General features: G+C 45.3%; 1 protein-coding gene and 1 pseudogene across 1 annotated transcript; both read left to right on the plus strand.

The window, feature by feature from the left end:
• Positions 1–1,376: 1,376 nt before the first annotated feature.
• Positions 1,377–2,937, plus strand: LOC146829465 (zinc finger BED domain-containing protein 5-like). The gene is made up of 2 exons (XM_085606501.1): positions 1,377–2,246; positions 2,869–2,937. Exons 1-2 carry the CDS (start codon positions 1,377–1,379, stop codon positions 2,935–2,937), a joined length of 939 nt encoding a protein of 312 aa, XP_085462627.1.
• A 5,073-nt stretch (positions 2,938–8,010) lies between these two features.
• On the plus strand, positions 8,011–9,374 carry LOC146829466 (cyclin-I pseudogene; annotated as a pseudogene).
• Positions 9,375–18,760: the final 9,386 nt, after the last annotated feature.

Raw genomic sequence — 18,760 nt, forward strand, 5'->3', positions numbered from 1 at the left:
ACCTTTTGCATCTTTGAAACCATTTTGAATCCAATTCTGTAAATATTCATTGTAAGATTGAACACAGTAAAAAGAATTGCACACTATCAGTGTATTTTCAAGTGCCTTCTTAAATGCTTGTAGTTCAGCTCACTGAGCTGTACAATCTCCTAGAGCAGTGTTTTTCAACCACTGTTCCGCGGCACACTAGTGAGCCGCGAGATGTTGCCTGGTGTGCCGTGGGAAAAATTGAAAAATTCGAAAGATTTAAAAAAAAAAAAAAAGTCAAATTTTCGCCCACTAGGGCGGCGGGCGCCGGACTGTGTCCTGGGTATGGGGGGGTGGGATTTTTGACCCCACCCTCGGCCAGCAGGGGCGCTGATTGGCGCTCCTCAGGGGGACACCCTCCACTTTTCTGATGTCCGGGCTGTGATTGGTCCAGACTCCAGCCTGGACCTATCACAGTAGGACATCATCTTCCGACTTCCTTCCCGCCCGAGCACAGTGTGCGCAGCAGCGGAGAGAAGAAGACGTCGCGACTCGAGTCACCAGGAGGACCGGAGCAGGAGGAGACGGACGGAGACCAGGACTCGGCGGGAGTCGGCACTGCAGAGAGACCGCATCCGGATCCAGACCAGGCCGCAGGTGCAGCGTGAGGTGAGGAGGTCATCTGGAACCAGTCGGTCACGGTCGGGTCTCGGAAGAGAGACGAGTGAGTCCAGCCCTGTGCAGCAGCAGCCCGGTAAGTGAGTCCTCCTGTCAGTCCTCCTCCTCCTCATGCCTATAGTACCATCTGTGCCATGCCTATAGTATAGTATACCATCTGTGCCATGCTTATTCCATCACCTGTGCCTATTTTCCATCCGTCCTGGGTGGGGATCAGATCGGATGGGATCGGATGAGAGCGGACAGGCGGTCCGCTCTCATCCGATTCCCCATAGAGAGCAGCGGGGCTCTGACATCTCCCTCTCCGCACACAGTGCGGAGACGGAGCTGTCATCCGCCGGCTCAGCGGGGATCAGCGGATCGATCCCCGCTGAGCAGAGAACGGTCCGCAACATTTTTGTTTGCCATTAAAGAAAAAAATATTAAACCATGCTTGAATGTCGGAACTGGTTACTAAAATTTTTGAATCCCACCACTGATGTTAAGGACTATAAATAGCTCCGGTGTCACTGTTACACTAACAGGAGGAGGACAGGAGGAGACATCGCAGTAGATTGCCGATGAGCAGAAGAGCGCCAATGGATCTGGATTTGGAGGAAACATGAGCAGAAGAGCGCTGACTGATGGATCTGGATGGAGACATGCGCAGAAGAGTGCTGAGTGTGACGGACAGCGGCTATCTGGATGAGACAAGCGCAGTAAGTACTGAGTGACAGTGAGATACTGCAGTGATGGACACGTATTTGAAAAGGAAAGAACTGGACTCTGAACAAAATTTGGAGCCAGATGAGAGCCCAAGTATGAGTGGGGATCAAAAGAAAGCAAAGATGGTTAGCTCAAGCAAATTCTCTGGCACAAGGCAATATAGCGAAAGCTATATTTCATTTGGATTTACTTTCACCAGAGATGCAAACAAACCAACTCCACTGTGCGTGGTGTGTGGTGAAAAGCTAGCTAACAGTGCTATGGTCCCAAGCAAACTTAAACGCCATCTCCAAACGAAACACCCTTCGCTTCAAAACAAGAATGCGGACTATTTTGTTCGCCTGCGTGAAAACACAGAGAAACAGGCAACTTTCATGAGAAAAACCACAAAGGTAAATGAAAGAGCTCTTAAAGCTAGCTATCAAGTTGCTGAACTTATAGCCAAGTCAAAAAAGTCGCACACTGTGGCAGAGACATTAATACTTCCCGCCTGCAAAGCTATTGTAGAGGAGATGCTCGGACCTGAAGCAGCTAAGGAAATAGCCAAAGTCCCTCTCTCAGACAACACAATTTCCAGACGTATTAATGACATGTCTGCAGACATCGAAAGTGTGGTTTTGGAAAAGATCCGTATCAGTGAGAAATTTGCATTGCAACTTGACGAGTCTACTGATATCAGTGGACATGCTCAACTCTTGGCCAATGTGCGTTTTGTTGATGGTGATGCAATTAGAGAAAACTTCTTTTTTTGCAAGGCATTGCCAGAAAAAACAACAGGAGAAGAAATTTTTCGGGTCACATCAGAATACCTTGAACAAGGAGGACTTAAGTGGGAAAACTGCACAAGTGTCAGCACCGATGGAGCTGCAGCCATGGTCGGGCGCACCAAAGGCTTTGTAAGCAGAGTGAAGGAAAGAAATCCAGATGTGATTGTTACGCATTGTTTTTTACACCGTGAGGCCCTCGTAGCCAAGACTTTACCAGCAGACCTAGTTCATGTGTTGGATGATGTTGTGCGCATGGTAAACTTTGTAAAGTCACGACCCCTGAAAAGTCGCATATTTGCAGCTTTGTGTGAGGAGATGGGAGCGAAGCATAAAACCTTGCTGTTTCATATGGAGGTCTGGTGGTTGTCGCGTGGCAAGGTCTTGGTTCGTGTGCATGAGCTGCGGGAGGAACTTAAAGTGTTTCTGACAAATGAGAGGTCAGATTACGCAAAGCTGCTTGCAAGTGATGAGTGGTGTGCAAGGCTGGCATACCTGGCAGATATATTTCATCATCTGAATGAACCGAACACACGAATGCAAGGCCGAAATGAAAACCTGCTTACAAGTACAGATAAAATAAATGGATTCCGTTCAAAGGTGCAACTCTGGCATCAACACGTGGAAAGTGGCAATCTTGAAATGTTCACACTCACCAAGCAATGGCAAGGTGTTCACACTGCTGCACTGTGTGAGATAATAGTTAAACATTTAAAAACTCTCGAGGAGAAGTTGTCATTTTATTTCTCTTCAGTCTCCACTGAATGCCTTGACTGGGTTAGGGACCCTTATAGCTCAGCATCAGTTGGTGGAAAGGACATGACTTTACAGGAGCAGGAGGAACTAACTGAACTGAGACAAAATCGTGGTTTCAAGCTAAGATTTGCTGATCTACCTTTGGACAGTTTTTGGTTGGATACTGCCAAGGAGTTCCCCCTTCTGGCAAACAAAGCTATTTTGACACTGCTCCCATTTTCCACTACATATCTGTGTGAGATGAGCTTTTCAAGCATGATTGCTATAAAAACTAAATACAGAGAGAGACTGAGAGCTGTTGACGAAGAGCTACGTGTGTGTCTTTCTTCGATTCCAGCCAGAATATCAGCTTTGTGTTCAGCCAAACAGGCCCAGGTTGCGCACTGATCAATAAAGTATTTTATAATTTTTCATATTTCTGTTTACTTACTATTTCATAATAAAGTAATTATAAAATACTTTATTTGTGTTTATTTGATTCCTATTCAAGAGAATTACTTTATATATAGTCAATATAGGCACAGAGTTAAATTTTTTAACATTTTCTAATGGTGGTGTGCCTCGTGATTTTTTTCATGAAACAAGTGTGCCTTTGCCCAAAAAAGGTTGAAAACCACTGTCCTAGAGATTGCTTTTTTGTGACCATTCGTCTGAATTTGCCATCTCGCATGCGACCTTTAACGATAGCACAAGCTGCAATGTAAGCTTGTTTACTCCCCGTAGCGGGCTGTGCAGATCCGTCAGTATAAATTATAAATTCGTACTGGTCAAGAGGGAGAATTTCAGTAGGCAGAGGACATTTGTGTTCATATTGCAGGAATGCTTGTGTTTTTAAGTATGGATCAAAAACGTATTCAACATCAGTTGCAGCAAGAGAATTAACTCATTGTATCCATCTCGGATTTAAAGCTTTTGCATTTGGAATGCTAGCCTTTGTAACTGCCTCTAGGGCTGGTACAGGAGTCACAACCATAATGCGTTTCCCCTGTGCTAGGGCTCTTTCTTTTGCTACAACAGTTTGAACTGCTGTCAGAATTTTTTCTGTAGAAGTGAATTTCATTTCTGCTTGTGTATGCAATTGGTACTTTTTCGCCTTCGTTAAAAGTTAAGTAGGTGAATCCGCATTGACCCGGAATTATTCGGATCACTTAGTTGCATACGTTTACGCGTGTTTGCAAGTATTTAGTTGCTAACATGTCTGTATGTCTGTTTGGAGTGAATGCAAAATTTCTGTGTGTTTTTGTGTCCAATGTGTGACTTTAAAATCAGGTTTGATTAATTCGTAGAGAGGTTTAACCCTTTCTGCGTAATTTAAAATGTAAGTTCTTCCAAAGTTCAGGAAACCTAGAATCAACTGTAAATTTTTCAGCGTTTTTGGTGGTTGGAGCAGCGCACACTTTTCTAAAAAGTTGACTGCCAGGCTTTTGCCTTCACTTGATAGTTCATATCCTAGGAAAAGGATGTTGAGGCGGGCAATTCTTGACTTTTTATTTTTTTGGGGTAAAATTTTATTGATAAACAAAACATTTGTCATGGACATATATCGTGATATACCGTTCGTCATTTAAAGGAAAAATATCGCTGAAGATACAACAATACAACCAGTTATCACAATTACAGGAATTTCTGTTGTGTCATTTCAAGCTCAACAGTTGGTGAAGTGCATATTTTTCCCCGGTAGGCATTCCATGCCCTCCACTTTCTATCCCATTTCTTAGGGCAGCCTCTGGTTTTGTAGACTTCTTTTTCAGCTACAATACATTTGTCCATTTCCTCTACCCAACCAATCAGCAACTGCTTGTCTGGGGCCCCCATTTCATAGCGATGGCTCTTTTGACTAGGGTGTATCCCAGGGTGGTGAATTGTTGCTCTACATCCGTAAGGTCAGTCGCTTCCCAAATGTTCAGGAGTCCTAGTGGAGGTTTCAGCACAATTGATTTGCCCAGAGCGTCTTGCATCTTGTCAGTGGCCCGCTCCCAGATGTATCGTACGTAGGGGCAGTCCCATAGAATGTGATAGAAGGTGGCTACACAAGTACAGCCACGCAGGTAAAGCGCATCCTGCCGAGTCCCTATCTTGACCAATGTCACCCCAGTGAGGTACGTCCTATATAGGATCTTCAACTGGATCAGTTTAAAGCGTTGGTTAATAGCCGCGTCCCTCGGGGACATCAGAGCTGTCTGCCAGTCCTCATCGTCAAGTTGTCCTATGTCTGATTGCCATCTGTCTCTGAGACTAAGGAAGGGGTCTGGCAGGTTATTGCTTAATTTGCGATATGTAAGAGAAATGGCCTTGGTAAGGAGGAGCTCAGATAAAAGTCGGTCTTCCAGGGGGGAACGAGTCGGGACACTCAACATGTCCGTGAGGGCTGTATGGAGTGCATGTCGGATTTGTAGGTATCGGAAGATTTCGCTGGGCGCCATTTCGTATTTCGCTTGTAGGTCTTTGAACGTGAGTATTTTCCCCTTTTTAAGCAGGTCTCCAATCGTGGAGATCCCTATCGTGTCCCATTTGTTGAACCCTGCTTGATAGCATAATAATCACAGTTGTTGAGAAGACCATAGAGGTGTATCTTTCGTCAATTTCCCTAACCAACCCAGTCATTTGCAGACATGCAAGAGATATGAATTGCTACAATCATAAGACAGACTGCAAAGTACAATATGTACGAGGTTAGCAGTAGGATAAAATAATACTGCAATAGCATGGTTTGTAGCTATGACATATATTAATCAAAATACATACATAAATAACATAAGCTAAAATGTGATACTCATCTGATGCTTCTAAATTGTTCTACCCCAGTGTACCTAACCTAACTGCACTACGAAGTTTCAAGTAGGTGCCATTTCTAAAGTATAGCTAGCTATATTTTAGTTTAGCCAAGAGTTGCCAAAAGTTTCTCTAAGTTCTAGTCCGCTCCATACCTTAGAATGAGAGCGGTTGGAATCTCTTTTCTGGACTCGATAGTCTAACCCCCGCAAGGGAAGTCTGAGAGCACTGGAGCTGGATTCTCTGCGAGGAGGATGGCAGCGTCAGGTCAGTGCATCAGGCTGGAACTCGATCTCCTTCCGAACTTGCCGTGGTGAACCGCGTAGTCTGGGTTTGCTCGAATCCTCCGGGAACCGCAATTTGCCAGGGCAAGTGCTGGTATATTTATACCTTGAAGGTGTCTAGGAATGCCAGCATTGACGTAAAAGTCGGGCAGAGGAACGTCATGAATGAACCCCTAAGGAATAGATGTTCATGCATACTTAATGAGTTATTGGAGAAATCAATATTCAAGCTGAGTGAAATTCCTAAAGGCTTAAGGGTCTGGTTTTCCAAGAATTCGTTGTGACGTGGATGGGCGGCTGTAGGTGGCCATGCCTGTATTTGGTTTGTAAGGACAATGTCTAAATAAGGGCCGGATTTCTATGTCCAAATAAGGGCAATGTGAATTGTACCTATATAAGGGCATAGATCGGGAAACCTACATACGGAATCTAAATCTGCACACAACAGTATCTGCCACTTCATCCACCTCCGGCTGTCCTGGAGTACACATACCTCCTGGATGTTAGGAGTGGATGACTGCTTCAGCACTCGTGTTAGCATGCAGTGCAGGCCCATGAGCGGCACATGGAACAGCTAGTGCTGACACACCAAAAGAGCTGCTCAATAGAAAATAAAAAGTTTTTATGGTAATGTTATCTTTTTATAATTTTATACGTGTGCTAAAAAATTATGCAACTTGGAAAAAAAGTATCATCATTGGCGAACACGTTCAGCACTATCAGGATTAGACTACTTAAACTTGATTCGTGCAGAGTGCAGACTTAACAAGTGACATTAACGTGTTCAAAATTAGTACACTGCAAGAAAATTGCACACGTAAATAAAAATGAACCATTTTCATTGCAGTGCGATTAGTGGTCACATACACCTCAATATGTTCCCGAATATAAAATGAATATAGTGACGCTGATCTTTGTGTGTGAATTGTGAGGGCATATGGTGGCATCCATTGGGCTGTCATGACATTGGCAATGGTTTCAGTGGACTACAATGGCCTTTGGAAACAGCCACTGTTCTCTGGTGGCCTTAAGGTAGCTACCAATTGGATAGATTCTAATGGGTTGCAGTGGTTTGGGGGAAGCTACTAATGGGTGCTATTGATGTAGCATGTTTTCGAGAACCCTGCAGCAGCCCTGGAGTGGTTTACACGGTTGTATGTCATTACATCGCATACTAATAGCACGCATGCCATTACAACGCGGGTATTACTACGCGATGTCAATGACAACGACATGCCATTACTTCGCAAACTATTACCACGACTATGCCTTTACCACGCATGCCATTACTACGCAAAGGCATGCGTGGTAAAGCTATACTCGTGGTTAAAGTTTGCAAGGTAAGTGGCTACCCTACCCCTACACAATCCTCCCCCGCCCCCAGTCCTCTCCCTACAATAACACTACACTACCCTGCACGGCCCCCCGACACTACCCTAAAACACTACACTACACACACACACTACAACACTACCCTAAACCCTAATGGACTACACTACTCAAACACTACCCTAAACCCTAAAACACTACACTACACAAACTCTACAACAGCACCCTAAACCCTAAAACACTACAAAACTACCCTAAAACACTACACAAACACTACTACACTACCCTAAACCCTAAAACACTACACTACCCTAAAACACTACACTACACAAACACTACAACGCTACCCTAAACCCTAAAACACTACACTACACAAACACTACTACACTACCCTAAACCCTAAAACACTACACTACCCTAAATACTACACTACACAAACACTACAACACTACCCTAAAACACTGCACTACACAAACACTACCCTAAACCACTACCCTACCCTAAAACACTACACTACACAAACACTACCCTAAAACACTACACTACTCAAACACTACTACACTACCCTAAAACACTACACTACCCTAAACCCTAAAACACTACACTACACAAACACTACAACACTACCCTAAAACACTACACTTGATCCCCGCCCCCTGGCAGTTCCTGCTCTGCGTCTTACCTTTTCCTAGCTTTATATTTTTATATAATTACCCCCTTTTATTTTTGTAATCCCCCAACCCGCAGTGCCCGTGTCCACTGCCAGGATGCACCCCCAGTCCAACAGTAAGATGCAGGAAGCAGCCTGAATATTTTTTCTTTGTATTAAGATATTTTACGTTATTTTGAATGGACCGGATGAGCTCCAAATGCAACTGTGAATTTTACAGGTTTGCAGGGGAGGTAGTCGTATCTGACCGGGAGGCAGGCGTATCCAAGGGGTACCATGAAGTTTTCAGGTCCCTTGGAGAGCCAGAGATTGTCATTTGTTTTAGAAGTGGCAGTTTCTAAAGAAGCCCAGATGGGGAAGGTGTACGTGCCCAAAATTCTCAATAATCGGTATGAAACTATTTCTCCAGAACAACGGGATGAAGTAATCCACTGTTTGGTTAAACTGAAATACCAATTCAGCATTTATCCAGAAACGCTTGCCTTGGCGATCTGTCTTCGAGACAGGTTTTTAACTACTGTAAAGGCTCGTCCAAAATACCTTCGATGTATTGCAGTGAGTTGCTTCTCCCTTGCCGCCAAGACCATTGAGGGAGATGAGTGAATTCCAGTGCTGAAGGTGTTGGCCAAGGACAGTCTATGTGGTTGTTCTCCTGCTGAAATTCTTCGGATGGAAAGAATTATTCGGGATAAACTGAATTGGGATCTTCACACAGCTACACCACTTGATTTTCTTCACATTTTCCATGCGGTTGCCCTGAGCGTCAATTCTCAGCTGATAGCTGGCTTGCCAATGATGAACCCATCCCAACATGTGGCAGTTCTCACCACCCAACTGTTGCAACTCATGGCCTGCTCCCAACTTCTGCAGTTCACGGGTTCCATGTTGGCACTGGCTATAATCAGCCTGGAAGTTGAAAAATCCGTCCTGATTGGCTTGCTCTCACTCTCGAGTTGCTGCAGAAAGTGAAGATGGACAGTTTACAGCTGATCCATTGTCGAGAGCTTGTGGCAAAACATCTTTCCAACCTGAAGGCTTGCCTGCCTCCCAATGCTGTATGCATCTATGATCCCCTTAAGCAAACCCTGGTCACCTGCAATAGAGGAGTGTTTAGATGCCACCCCTCCTCTATTTTAGGACCCAGAGTACCCAAAGACAACCTACCAGAAGTGCCAGTCAATGGTACAGCACTCTTCCAACGCCTGCCAGACCCTGCTGGATGTCAACAAAATTCTGCTAAGCGCAAAGTTGAAGAAATGGAAGTGGACGACTTCTACAATGGAATCAAACGCCTTTACAATGAAGACAGCACTGCTGAGATTGGGGGATGGAAGGTGTAGCGACAGGGTGTGGTACTGTCTTATCAAGGCAAGAGGGCAGTGTTTCTCCCTGTCCACCTTTGCAGACTGTCTCAGTCATGTAGCCACAAAGGAACTGGCAGATCCATTGTAGAAGACTTTTTTTCTCCATTTTACAACATCCAATATCAGGCAGAATTGTTGAAGGGCATACCTTGCCCAGGCTAAAAAAGGGAGCAATCTATTTTCAATGTTTTCTTGTGCTTTTAATTATAGTTCAACGATTACCTAGGCACCTAATAAAAAAGTTTTTAAAAAACAATTATAAAAGAACATATGTATTAAAAAAATGGACAAAAGACCCAAAAACAAAATACCAAAAAAAGTAGCAAATGATCTGACTTTCTGGTCCCCTGTCCGTTCCAGTGTTTTTTCTCCAGTGTGTGTAATGTAACATTTCTTCCAAAGTTCACATTTACCACGCATCCAAAAAATGTAGCTTAATCTGTCATTCAACCCCGTTTCCCTTTACGTACTCTCCTCTTTCTGTGTATTGTGCATGAAGAGTACTCTTATCTGTCACTACGAAATATTCATAGACAAAAAAAAATGTTGGGTGTACAAAGTTGTTTGTTGTAATATTTTGAGTGATTTTAAATGATTTGAAAAATATGCTGGCCAAGTGTCTGACCTGTTAGTGGACTGCACTGGTTAGACATGTAATTAGGTTTGATGTTTACTGCCTACATTTTTCAAGTTTCTCTTGCGAGTAGCTCAGTTGTGTTCATTTACCATTTCAAAGGTTGATCACTCAATTGTAGTGTTTTCAACACTAAAGTTAAGAAAGTTGGTATGCTAATCTTACACTACTTTTGCCAAGTATGAAATATGGTTGCAGAAAATTACCTTTTCCTTTTATATTCTTAATTGACAAAGCGTTAACATCAATTAATACTCTATGCTTTGAAACAAATGTTTGACTTTAAGCAGGTGAAAATGTATTTCCTTAACATCTTATTTGTTATAGCACAAAGTTACTGCTGCTTGTTCAGTTGTTGCAAACGGTTGTATTACCCTTTAATTTTAAGATGTGATCCCCATTGTTGCTTCCTTCTAACCAAATGGGACTTTTAAAACTCGTACTAAAATTGGAATGCACATTTCTTTTTCCTGCATTGCCCTATCCTCCTCCTTGATCGCTCCCGGCAGTTTGTGGAAGGTACTGCTGTCAAATCCATTGTACCCATGAATGCCCTTCTGATAGCAATAAAAAGTTGTCCTTGGAAAAAAAAAACAAAAAAAACCCTGCACTACCCTAAAACACTACACTACACAAACTCTGCAACACTACCCTAAACCCTAAATCACTACAACACTACCCTAAACCCTCATACACTAAACAAACACTACAACACTACACTAAACCCTAAATCACTGACACAACCCTAAAACACTACACTACAAAAAAACACCCTAAAACGTTAACAAAAAACCACACAACACAAACATTACAATAATACTTTTACACTAACCTAAACCCTACAAAAGTAACCCCCACCCCACCACCCCAAGCGCAAACCCCCTTACCTCTCTCCTCTCCAGTGTCGCCGTCTCTGCTCCCGGTTCCTGCTTCCTCCTTCCTGCTTCGAGGGGCGGTGCACGTCGCTGTGAGGAAACCGCCTCAGTTTCCTCACAACGACTTGGATAGCCGCCATTACACATTACATCGCATGCGTTGTAAAAGCACATGCGATGTAATGGTTTTTACCACGCGTTGTAACATTGCATGCGTGGTAACGCATGCGATGTAATGGCAACGCGTGGTAAAAACCACGTTATAATGGCTGTTCCCCGGTTTACACAAGCCTCTGATGGTCCTAGGATTGGGAGAACGCCCCCTGTTGATCAGTTTCAGGGAAACAATTTTCATGCCCTTCCCCTGGAGCCTTTTTGTAAGTATCTTGATCAACAAAACAAAATGTGTCTTGAAAGAAAGTAGGTAATCTCAGAACCCGACATTCACACCACCCTCTAAGTGAAACTTGACTGTTTGTCCACAGCTACCGCTTGAGGATCAGAAGGTCAAGAAAACCAAGAGACTCCTAACTGACCTCTGTAAATGGCAGTATCGAGCCTTCTGGGCAGGTGATGAGAAATGCAGTCTCACCTTTGATATTGTAGGGTGTCCTTCAAAAATGAAAAGTTCTTAGAGATAACGCCATGACATTAAACATCTGATCGTTAAGCGAAAACTGGGACCAGATAATATTTAGCTTTTCTCGCCTATCTATGATCTCTCACCCGCTGTCTTTTGTCTCGCTCTTCACTCTGCCTTATTCTTTCGCTTCCCTCTTGCCTCACAGAAGAGAGGTGAACTGCCTGTTTGTTGGAGAGAGTGTGAATGGAGGTATGGTAGGCAGATAATTTTTGTTTCTAGCCTGGCATGCTGCTGACCAATTTCATCATTATAACTTTATTCGGATAAAAACATATCCATAAAAAAGAACATGTTATACAATAATACAACATTCAAAGTAGCAATACATTAAAAGAGAAAAGCACATCAAATGTTCAATGCATTACAAAGCTGTTAAAATACAATCATAAAGTAGTCATCGAGTTTCAAGCTCAGACAGCAGTTTTCAAAATGGCCCCCACACAAATCATTAACTCATCCTCACCCAATTTCAGAAGAGTGCTCTATGCTTCTCTATGAGCTACATAAGAACGCCTCTTAAAAAGAGGAAGCATAAAAAGCTTTGTATATTTTATGTAATACAGAAAAATAATTTTTTTTATAGGGAGGGCCCGTCACAAGGGCACGGAGAGGAATCCAGGTTAGCACGAGATCCCACAGGCATGGTAAATACTTAAAAGTGCCTGCCCGAGACAAAAGAGGAGACCAAGCTCTGAGCGGCCCATGGGTTTGGTCAAATATCCAGCCAGAGAGTGGTCGTTCTCAATGTTCTGGAACAGGGCCACGCTCGATTTACTGGCCTCCTTGGTTCGCAGTAACACTTGTTCAGAGCTGCCCGCACCTCCCTTTTGCTTATTATTTGAAGATCCTCAGGATTATCAAATATGTGTGCATAGCAAGCCCTAGACAAACTAGTTCTCAACCCTGCTAGCCGTGGGATATCCATACCTTTCTCACATTTAAGGCAATCTGCTATAATGTCTCTGGTAAGGGCCGCTGCCTTGTTTTTCCATATAGCTAACCAGAATAGAGCAGAGTGTGCTCTCATATAATCTTCAACCTAGTGTAAATTTAGTTCCCTATGACACACGTATTGAGGCGAGGAAATTGGGGCCTCTAAAAGCTTACGACAAAACCTGTTATCTTCATTCTGATTATTTTGGCAACTCAATGTCCCCCAAACCTCGGCCCCATATGTTGCTTTAAGTGTGCAATAGGCGTTAACATTTTTTAAAATAGGTAAAATTGCACCCCTCCCCTTCCTTGGTTGCGGTAAGCTGAGTACTGCGTCAATTGATTTAGAAAACGTATTCCTGCAGTAAATAGTATGATCCGTCCACAAGCAATTAGCAGCAAAACCAATCCCAGGTATGGAAAAGTGCTTGTGCAATTTAAACTTTGATTACCAACAGAAAGGGCATTCATATTGTGCTTTCTAGGTCCACAGGTCATAATAAAGATTTTGTAAAATTAGTATATAAATCTAGTGAAGCCATAAAATCCACAAAGCCCCGTACTAAAAGGCGCAAGGCTCTCAACGTGCGGCCCATTAAGGTCACATCATCTGCATACAATAGGGATGGTAGGATGGAACCATTGTTCCTTGGGACATCTTAGGTAAGGGTTGTTAAAAACGCATGTAAATTATTAATGTACAAAATAAAAAGTAATGGGGCCAGAACACACCCTTGTCTAACCACTCTAAAAACACCAATATTGCTATAGACTTACCCATGTATGTTAATTCTAATCCTGGCCCCCCCATAGGTGGGCTAAAAAGTTCATTAAGTTCACTAATGTGTCATCCATGGCACTCTCTAAAAGGATAGACCAGAACCATGATCGGTTGACATAGTCAAACGCTGAGGTCAAATCCATAAATGCTAAATAATTCGATGAGCGTTGGGCAATTGTACATTTCCCAATAACTAAATTTAAATTGAGGCATTGTTCGACTGTGCCCATGTTATTTCTAAACCCATGTTGACAGGGGTGCAGAATGGAATTCTCCTCAGCCCAGTCTTTGATCTTATTATACAAAACCCTACCCAAGATTTTCAATGTGGTATCTATCAAAGAAATGGGCCTGTAGCAGCTAGGCTGGGAGTGGTCACCCTTTTTAAAGATTGGTACAACGACAGAGGTTGTCCATGTGCTTGGTAGTGGGAAACCAACTAATTTATTAAAAACATTAAGCAGGAGCTGGGCCCAAAAATCTGGGTTATATTTGATTAGGTCTATTGGTGCCCCATCGGGTCCGGGGGCCTTACTACCCATACTCTGGTTTATGGCTTCCTCTCCCTCGGCCAAGGACGTCGTTATCCCCTTAGCGATGGACAACGGGGGATCTTCGCCATCCTGAGACGTGGCTGTATATATCACTGAAAAATGCACCTCCCAAGCTTCACTAGTTATATTACAGCTAATTGGCGTTAACATTTGCCCCATCACTCACATATCTTTAACAGCTGCCCAGAAAAGTTTACTGTTCTTTCCGCATGCTATCTTGGCAAGCGAATTCCATCATTGGTCCATTACCTCTTCCTTCCTCATGAGGTGATCATCTTATATTTTTTCCTTAGTGAGGTCACATCTTGTAGACTCCTAGGCTTGACTGCAAGGGCCTGTTGCAATTGTGGATTCACTACTGAACATTTGTGATTAAACTATCTAGTGCTATGAGGGGTTAAACAAGTGGATCTCATTATCTCCATTTTGATATTGGAACACAGTTCAGAGAATCCAGTGAATAAATCAGGGTTGGATTCGAAAAGTGTCAGACAGGCCTTGAACAATGCAAAGTTCTCCCTGGCCACGTTATAAAATAATTGGACAGGATCAACGCCGTGCCACACTAATCGTAGATTATCCATGGAGGGTTCCAGATTCCTAGCACCACATTCAATTCTGAACTCGGGCTTTTGGGGACAGTTTAAATGCCACTTCAATCAGATTATGATCCCTATAGTAAGTGTGTTGCAACAACTTTGCCATACAATATAAACTCCTCTAAATTACACGAGATAAAGATATAATCGATTGTCGTAGCGCAACCCCTAACTTTAAACACTTTATTATTATGGGCCGCAAGGTCCGTAGCATTATTCATATTGTAAGATGTCAAATGTTCCATCAGCTCTATACCCCTGATGCAAACTTGAGCTATACTAATATTACCACAAAAAGGGTCCTGCGAGTTCAGCCATGCGTTAATATCACTTCCCAGACATATGCCAACTGAGTTACTGTTCGCGCCCTCCGAATCCCTTAGGGCTGCGATATAATCAAAAAGACTTATAAATATAATGTTAGGCCTTGTATGAAAATAATTATAAGAAAAGTTATTCAAATATAGAGTCACACCCCTTTTATATTTTATGACCTGGAAATTATCATTATAAGTTGGTATGGCCTTTATGTATCCCTCCCGCTGCGATATTCACCCATATAGCTAGGTGCCAGAGGGACAACCCATTTTGGATGGTGATGCAAGGGTATTATGGCACTCAAACCCATCAAGGCATATGTCACTAGTAGCCCAGGATTTCTTAAACATTAAAATGTCATATTGCCTAATTAATTGTAACCAGTCCGTTAATACTATCTTAGATTGTAAACCGGCCACATTCTAACTGAGTATTTTCAGAACCTGTTTATCACATGCCAAAGCCCCTTCTATTCCCACTTGGTCATCCATCAAAGTTATACGCGGTGAGGATGAGATATCGACCCCATCAGCTATTGTTTGGGTCAGTCAGTCTGGGTCCTCTAAGTCGGTCAACACCAAAAATTTGTTCTGGCCTACAGGGGAAAGTGAGCCAGGTGTAATTCCTCCTAAAGATGGTTTATAAAAATAACCTAGGGAAATGGCCAAAATTTGGTGTGACTATGGTCAGCGGTCTCTTGCGGTGTCAGTATAGCCCTCACTAAGGATGTTCTTCGTAGATTTGTATCTGAAAGAGACCATTAGTTATGGATTCCTCTGCGGTACTCCTGCGCGTCGATAGGTGGCATTGGTCGACTCTGCGTTCGTCGTTAGCGTCGTTGCTGGAATGACGTTGTGGTTCCTAGGGATGTCCCGTCCTCAAACCGGCTTCAAGGCTTGTGACTCCTGTCACAATCTGATGTCGGTTGCGGACCCACACCTTGTGTGCCTTTGGTGCTTGGAGCGCGACCACGACCCGAAATCGTGCTCCGGCTGCCGGGCCATGAACCCGAAGTCTTTGTGGGAGCGGTGCTAAAAGCTTCTCGAGGCCCAGCAGTCAGCTCTGCGCCATTCAAGGTCCCGGTTGAGAGGGAAGTCGCGGGACCGTCGCCACCATTCTCTTTATCCAAGTCTTCATCTTCGGGTAAGTCGAAGCACAAAAATAAGGCGAAGAAGCACCATCGCTCTTCATGTTCTCCCCGTCTGTTGGCTGACGCAATGCGGGAAGTGGAAGGTAGTCGTCCGGCTCCGCCCGCTGAGCCTGTTGAGTCGACTCCGGCCTTCCCTCCCTTTCTAGGAGCCGGAGCGACCCCTGCACAGCTTCGCAACCTTGACGAAGCCTTGCGTTCCATCTTCGAGCAGCCCTACTCTGCCGGTGCGCCCTCAGGCCCTGCAGACTTGGGTGGGGGCTCTAGGCCTTCGATGCCAGTGGCTTCGGCGCCGCAGGGCCCTTAAGGATCCAGGCCTGGATCCGGATCGGCGCTGTTCGACCTCGTGACTCCTCCTCCGGCGCCAAATCTAGTGATGACACCTCCTCCAACTCCGGTTGTGTCCCCAGTCGAGTTCGACCCCAGCCTCCCCCTCGATGTAGACGCGGAGCCGGACCAACATCGACCGGCGCCGACCGGTACTTTTGCGCCATTGTTCTCACCTGGTGGTTCCTATCACCCTGAGTGGCTACCAGAGGAGAGTGAGGACTGGGAGGGGTCTGTGGACCCTCTAGCAGCCAGTGGAAGAACCAGACTGGAGAGAGGAGTTGGGTGAGGCCAGTGGTCTGGATATGTCCCCAGACCTTGGCATGCTTTCTCCCCCTACCCTGGCTATGGAGGAGGGTGCATCTTACACAGTGGTGTTGCATAGGGCGGCCGAGGCCCTAAACATCGAGCTTCCTATGGTGGCAGTCAGGACTAACCTCCTGACCGAGGTGCTTCAGCCAACTGCGGCCTCTTCGGAGCCCCTGCTGCTGTTTAATGAGCCCCTCACGGACATCCTTTTGGGCACCTGGTCCAAGCCCAACACAGGGGCTCCTGTGGATAGGATGATTGCCCGACGACACCATCCGGCCCTGGGCAACCCCCTTTTCCTCTCCCATCACCCCACCCCTGAGACCTTGGTAGTTCAAGCCTCGACTTCCAAAGGCGCATTCCCTAACGCACAACCTGATAGGGAATCCAAGAAGCTGGACACCTTGGGAAGATGTTTTCTTCCTCCAGCTTAGGACTGCGGTCGGTGAACACCGCATGTCTCTTGGGCCGCTACTCCCACTCTGTGTGGGACACGGTTGCACAGGTGCTGCCACAGTGCCCGGAGGAGGCCCGTGCCATGCTCTCCCGTGCTGTTGCTGAAGGGAGAGACGCAGCGAAGTTGGCCCTCCGGTGTGGGCTGGACACCGCCGACTCACTAGGCAGGAGGGCAATTTCCACGTTGGTAGCACTGAGACGCTACGCCTGATTGAGGTCAACTGGTTTTTCGGGTGATGTCCAAGCAACACTTTTGGACATGCCCTTTCATGGCCATCGGCTTTTTGGCGATAAGGCAGACATCGCGCTAGAGCGCTTTAAGGATTCCAGGGCAATGGCCAGATCCTTAGGTCCCGCGTCCACCTCCCGCCCAGCGCAGTCTGCTTTTCACCCCTTTCGTGGCTACGGAAGGGGTGCCCCACCACGTTCCGCCCAGAGCCACAGGCCTGCACAAGCTGTCCAGCCTCTGCGTGACCGGGGACGGGGATCCCACTGCTGGTGGGTCAGGGGGCCAGCGAGCGGGCCAGTCCCCAAGCTCCCCTCTGCAGCAGCCTCCAAGCCCTCCTAGTCCGACCTTTCAGGCCCATCCATTGCCAGTTATGCTATGTTATAGGGGGTTTTATACCGCGCTCAAATACTCGAGAGTGGCGCGAGCCGTTACCAAAGCACAATGGAGTGGAAAATATGAATCAGCTAGTTGAAGAGAAAAGTTTTAAGTTGTTTCTTGAAAAGGCTAAAATCCTGCAAATGCCGCAATTCCAATGGGAGAGAATTCCAAGCCATAGCCTCTTTAACAGAGATGGACTGACTTCCCAGCCGTGAACTACGAAATTGGGGGATAATCATCCGACTTTGGGTGGCTGAGCGCAAAGATCTGCTGGGGACATAGAAGACAAACCGCTTCCTAATGTACATTGGCCCTAGACCATGCAGGGCTCTGTGGGCCAACGTGAGAGCTTTAAATTTCACTCTTTGGGCCACCGGACCTCAGTGCAGGTCTCGTAAATGCTGTCTTATGCTAGATCTTCCAGAGATGTTGAACAGAAGTCTAGCCGCTGCATTTTGTATGGTCTGCAGTTTTCTCAGCAAATATCCCGGGATACCAATGTATAGCGCTTTGGCATAATCAATGCGAGAAAGGATGAGTGCACGGGCAACCATTTCCTTGGCCGGCCTGGGAAGCAGGGGGAAGAACCTTCTGAGTGACTTGAGAGTGCCGAAGCAGACTCCAGTGAGTTTCTTAATTTGCACCGAGAACCGAAGGTCTTCACCAAACCAGACCCCCAAATTCTTTGCAGAAATGCCCTCTAAATTAGGTCGAGGAAAGTCTGGCGGCCACAAAGTTTCTCTAAAAGCAGGTGGAAATGAGCCATACAGAAGGACCTCTGACCTATCCTCGTTGCACTTCAGTTGGGCACAAGCAAGCCACTGAAATACAGATGAGACAGTTCTGAACCGAAGTTGTCGACAGGTCGGAGTCCTTCCAGGGGAATAGGAGCTGGTTGTCATCGGCATAAGCAATTATTTTTGCACCCAGCTCCTCTGCCAGGAAAATTAGGGGCATCAAATAGATGGTGAAAAGCAAAGGGCTCAGGGTAGAACCCTGAGGGACTCCCGTGGACACTTTCTTGGCGGCCGAAGAAAAAGGTGGTAACCAGACCTGCTGAGAGCGTTCTTCTAGAAAAGATTTCAGCCAATCCCAAGCAGGGCCAGCAATACCAATATTTGAGAGACGAGTGAGCAGGAGTTGGTGGGGCACCGTATCGAAGGCGGGAGAGAGGTCAAGCAAAATCAAGGCCAGCCTGCGTCCAGGCATTCCCTGATTGCCTCGGCCATTTCCACTAGTGCAGTCTCGGTGCTATAAGATTTCCTAAATCCGGACTGTGCCGGATGAA

Source organism: Triturus cristatus, chromosome 5_2 (genome assembly GCF_964204655.1).
Source record: "Triturus cristatus chromosome 5_2, aTriCri1.1, whole genome shotgun sequence".
In the NCBI taxonomy this organism is placed as follows: Eukaryota; Metazoa; Chordata; class Amphibia; order Caudata; family Salamandridae; genus Triturus; species Triturus cristatus.

What these genes read in the sequence shown, in the direction of transcription:
- LOC146829465 (XM_085606501.1), top strand. Translation starts at nt 1,377, where the DNA reads ATGGACACGTATTTGAAAAGGAAAGAACTGGACTCTGAACAAAATTTG. An exon ending in TCGGGCGCACCAAAGGCTTT is followed by an intron (nt 2,247 to 2,868) that starts GTAAGCAGAGTG and finishes ATTTCTCTTCAG; the next exon opens with TCTCCACTGAATGCCTTGAC.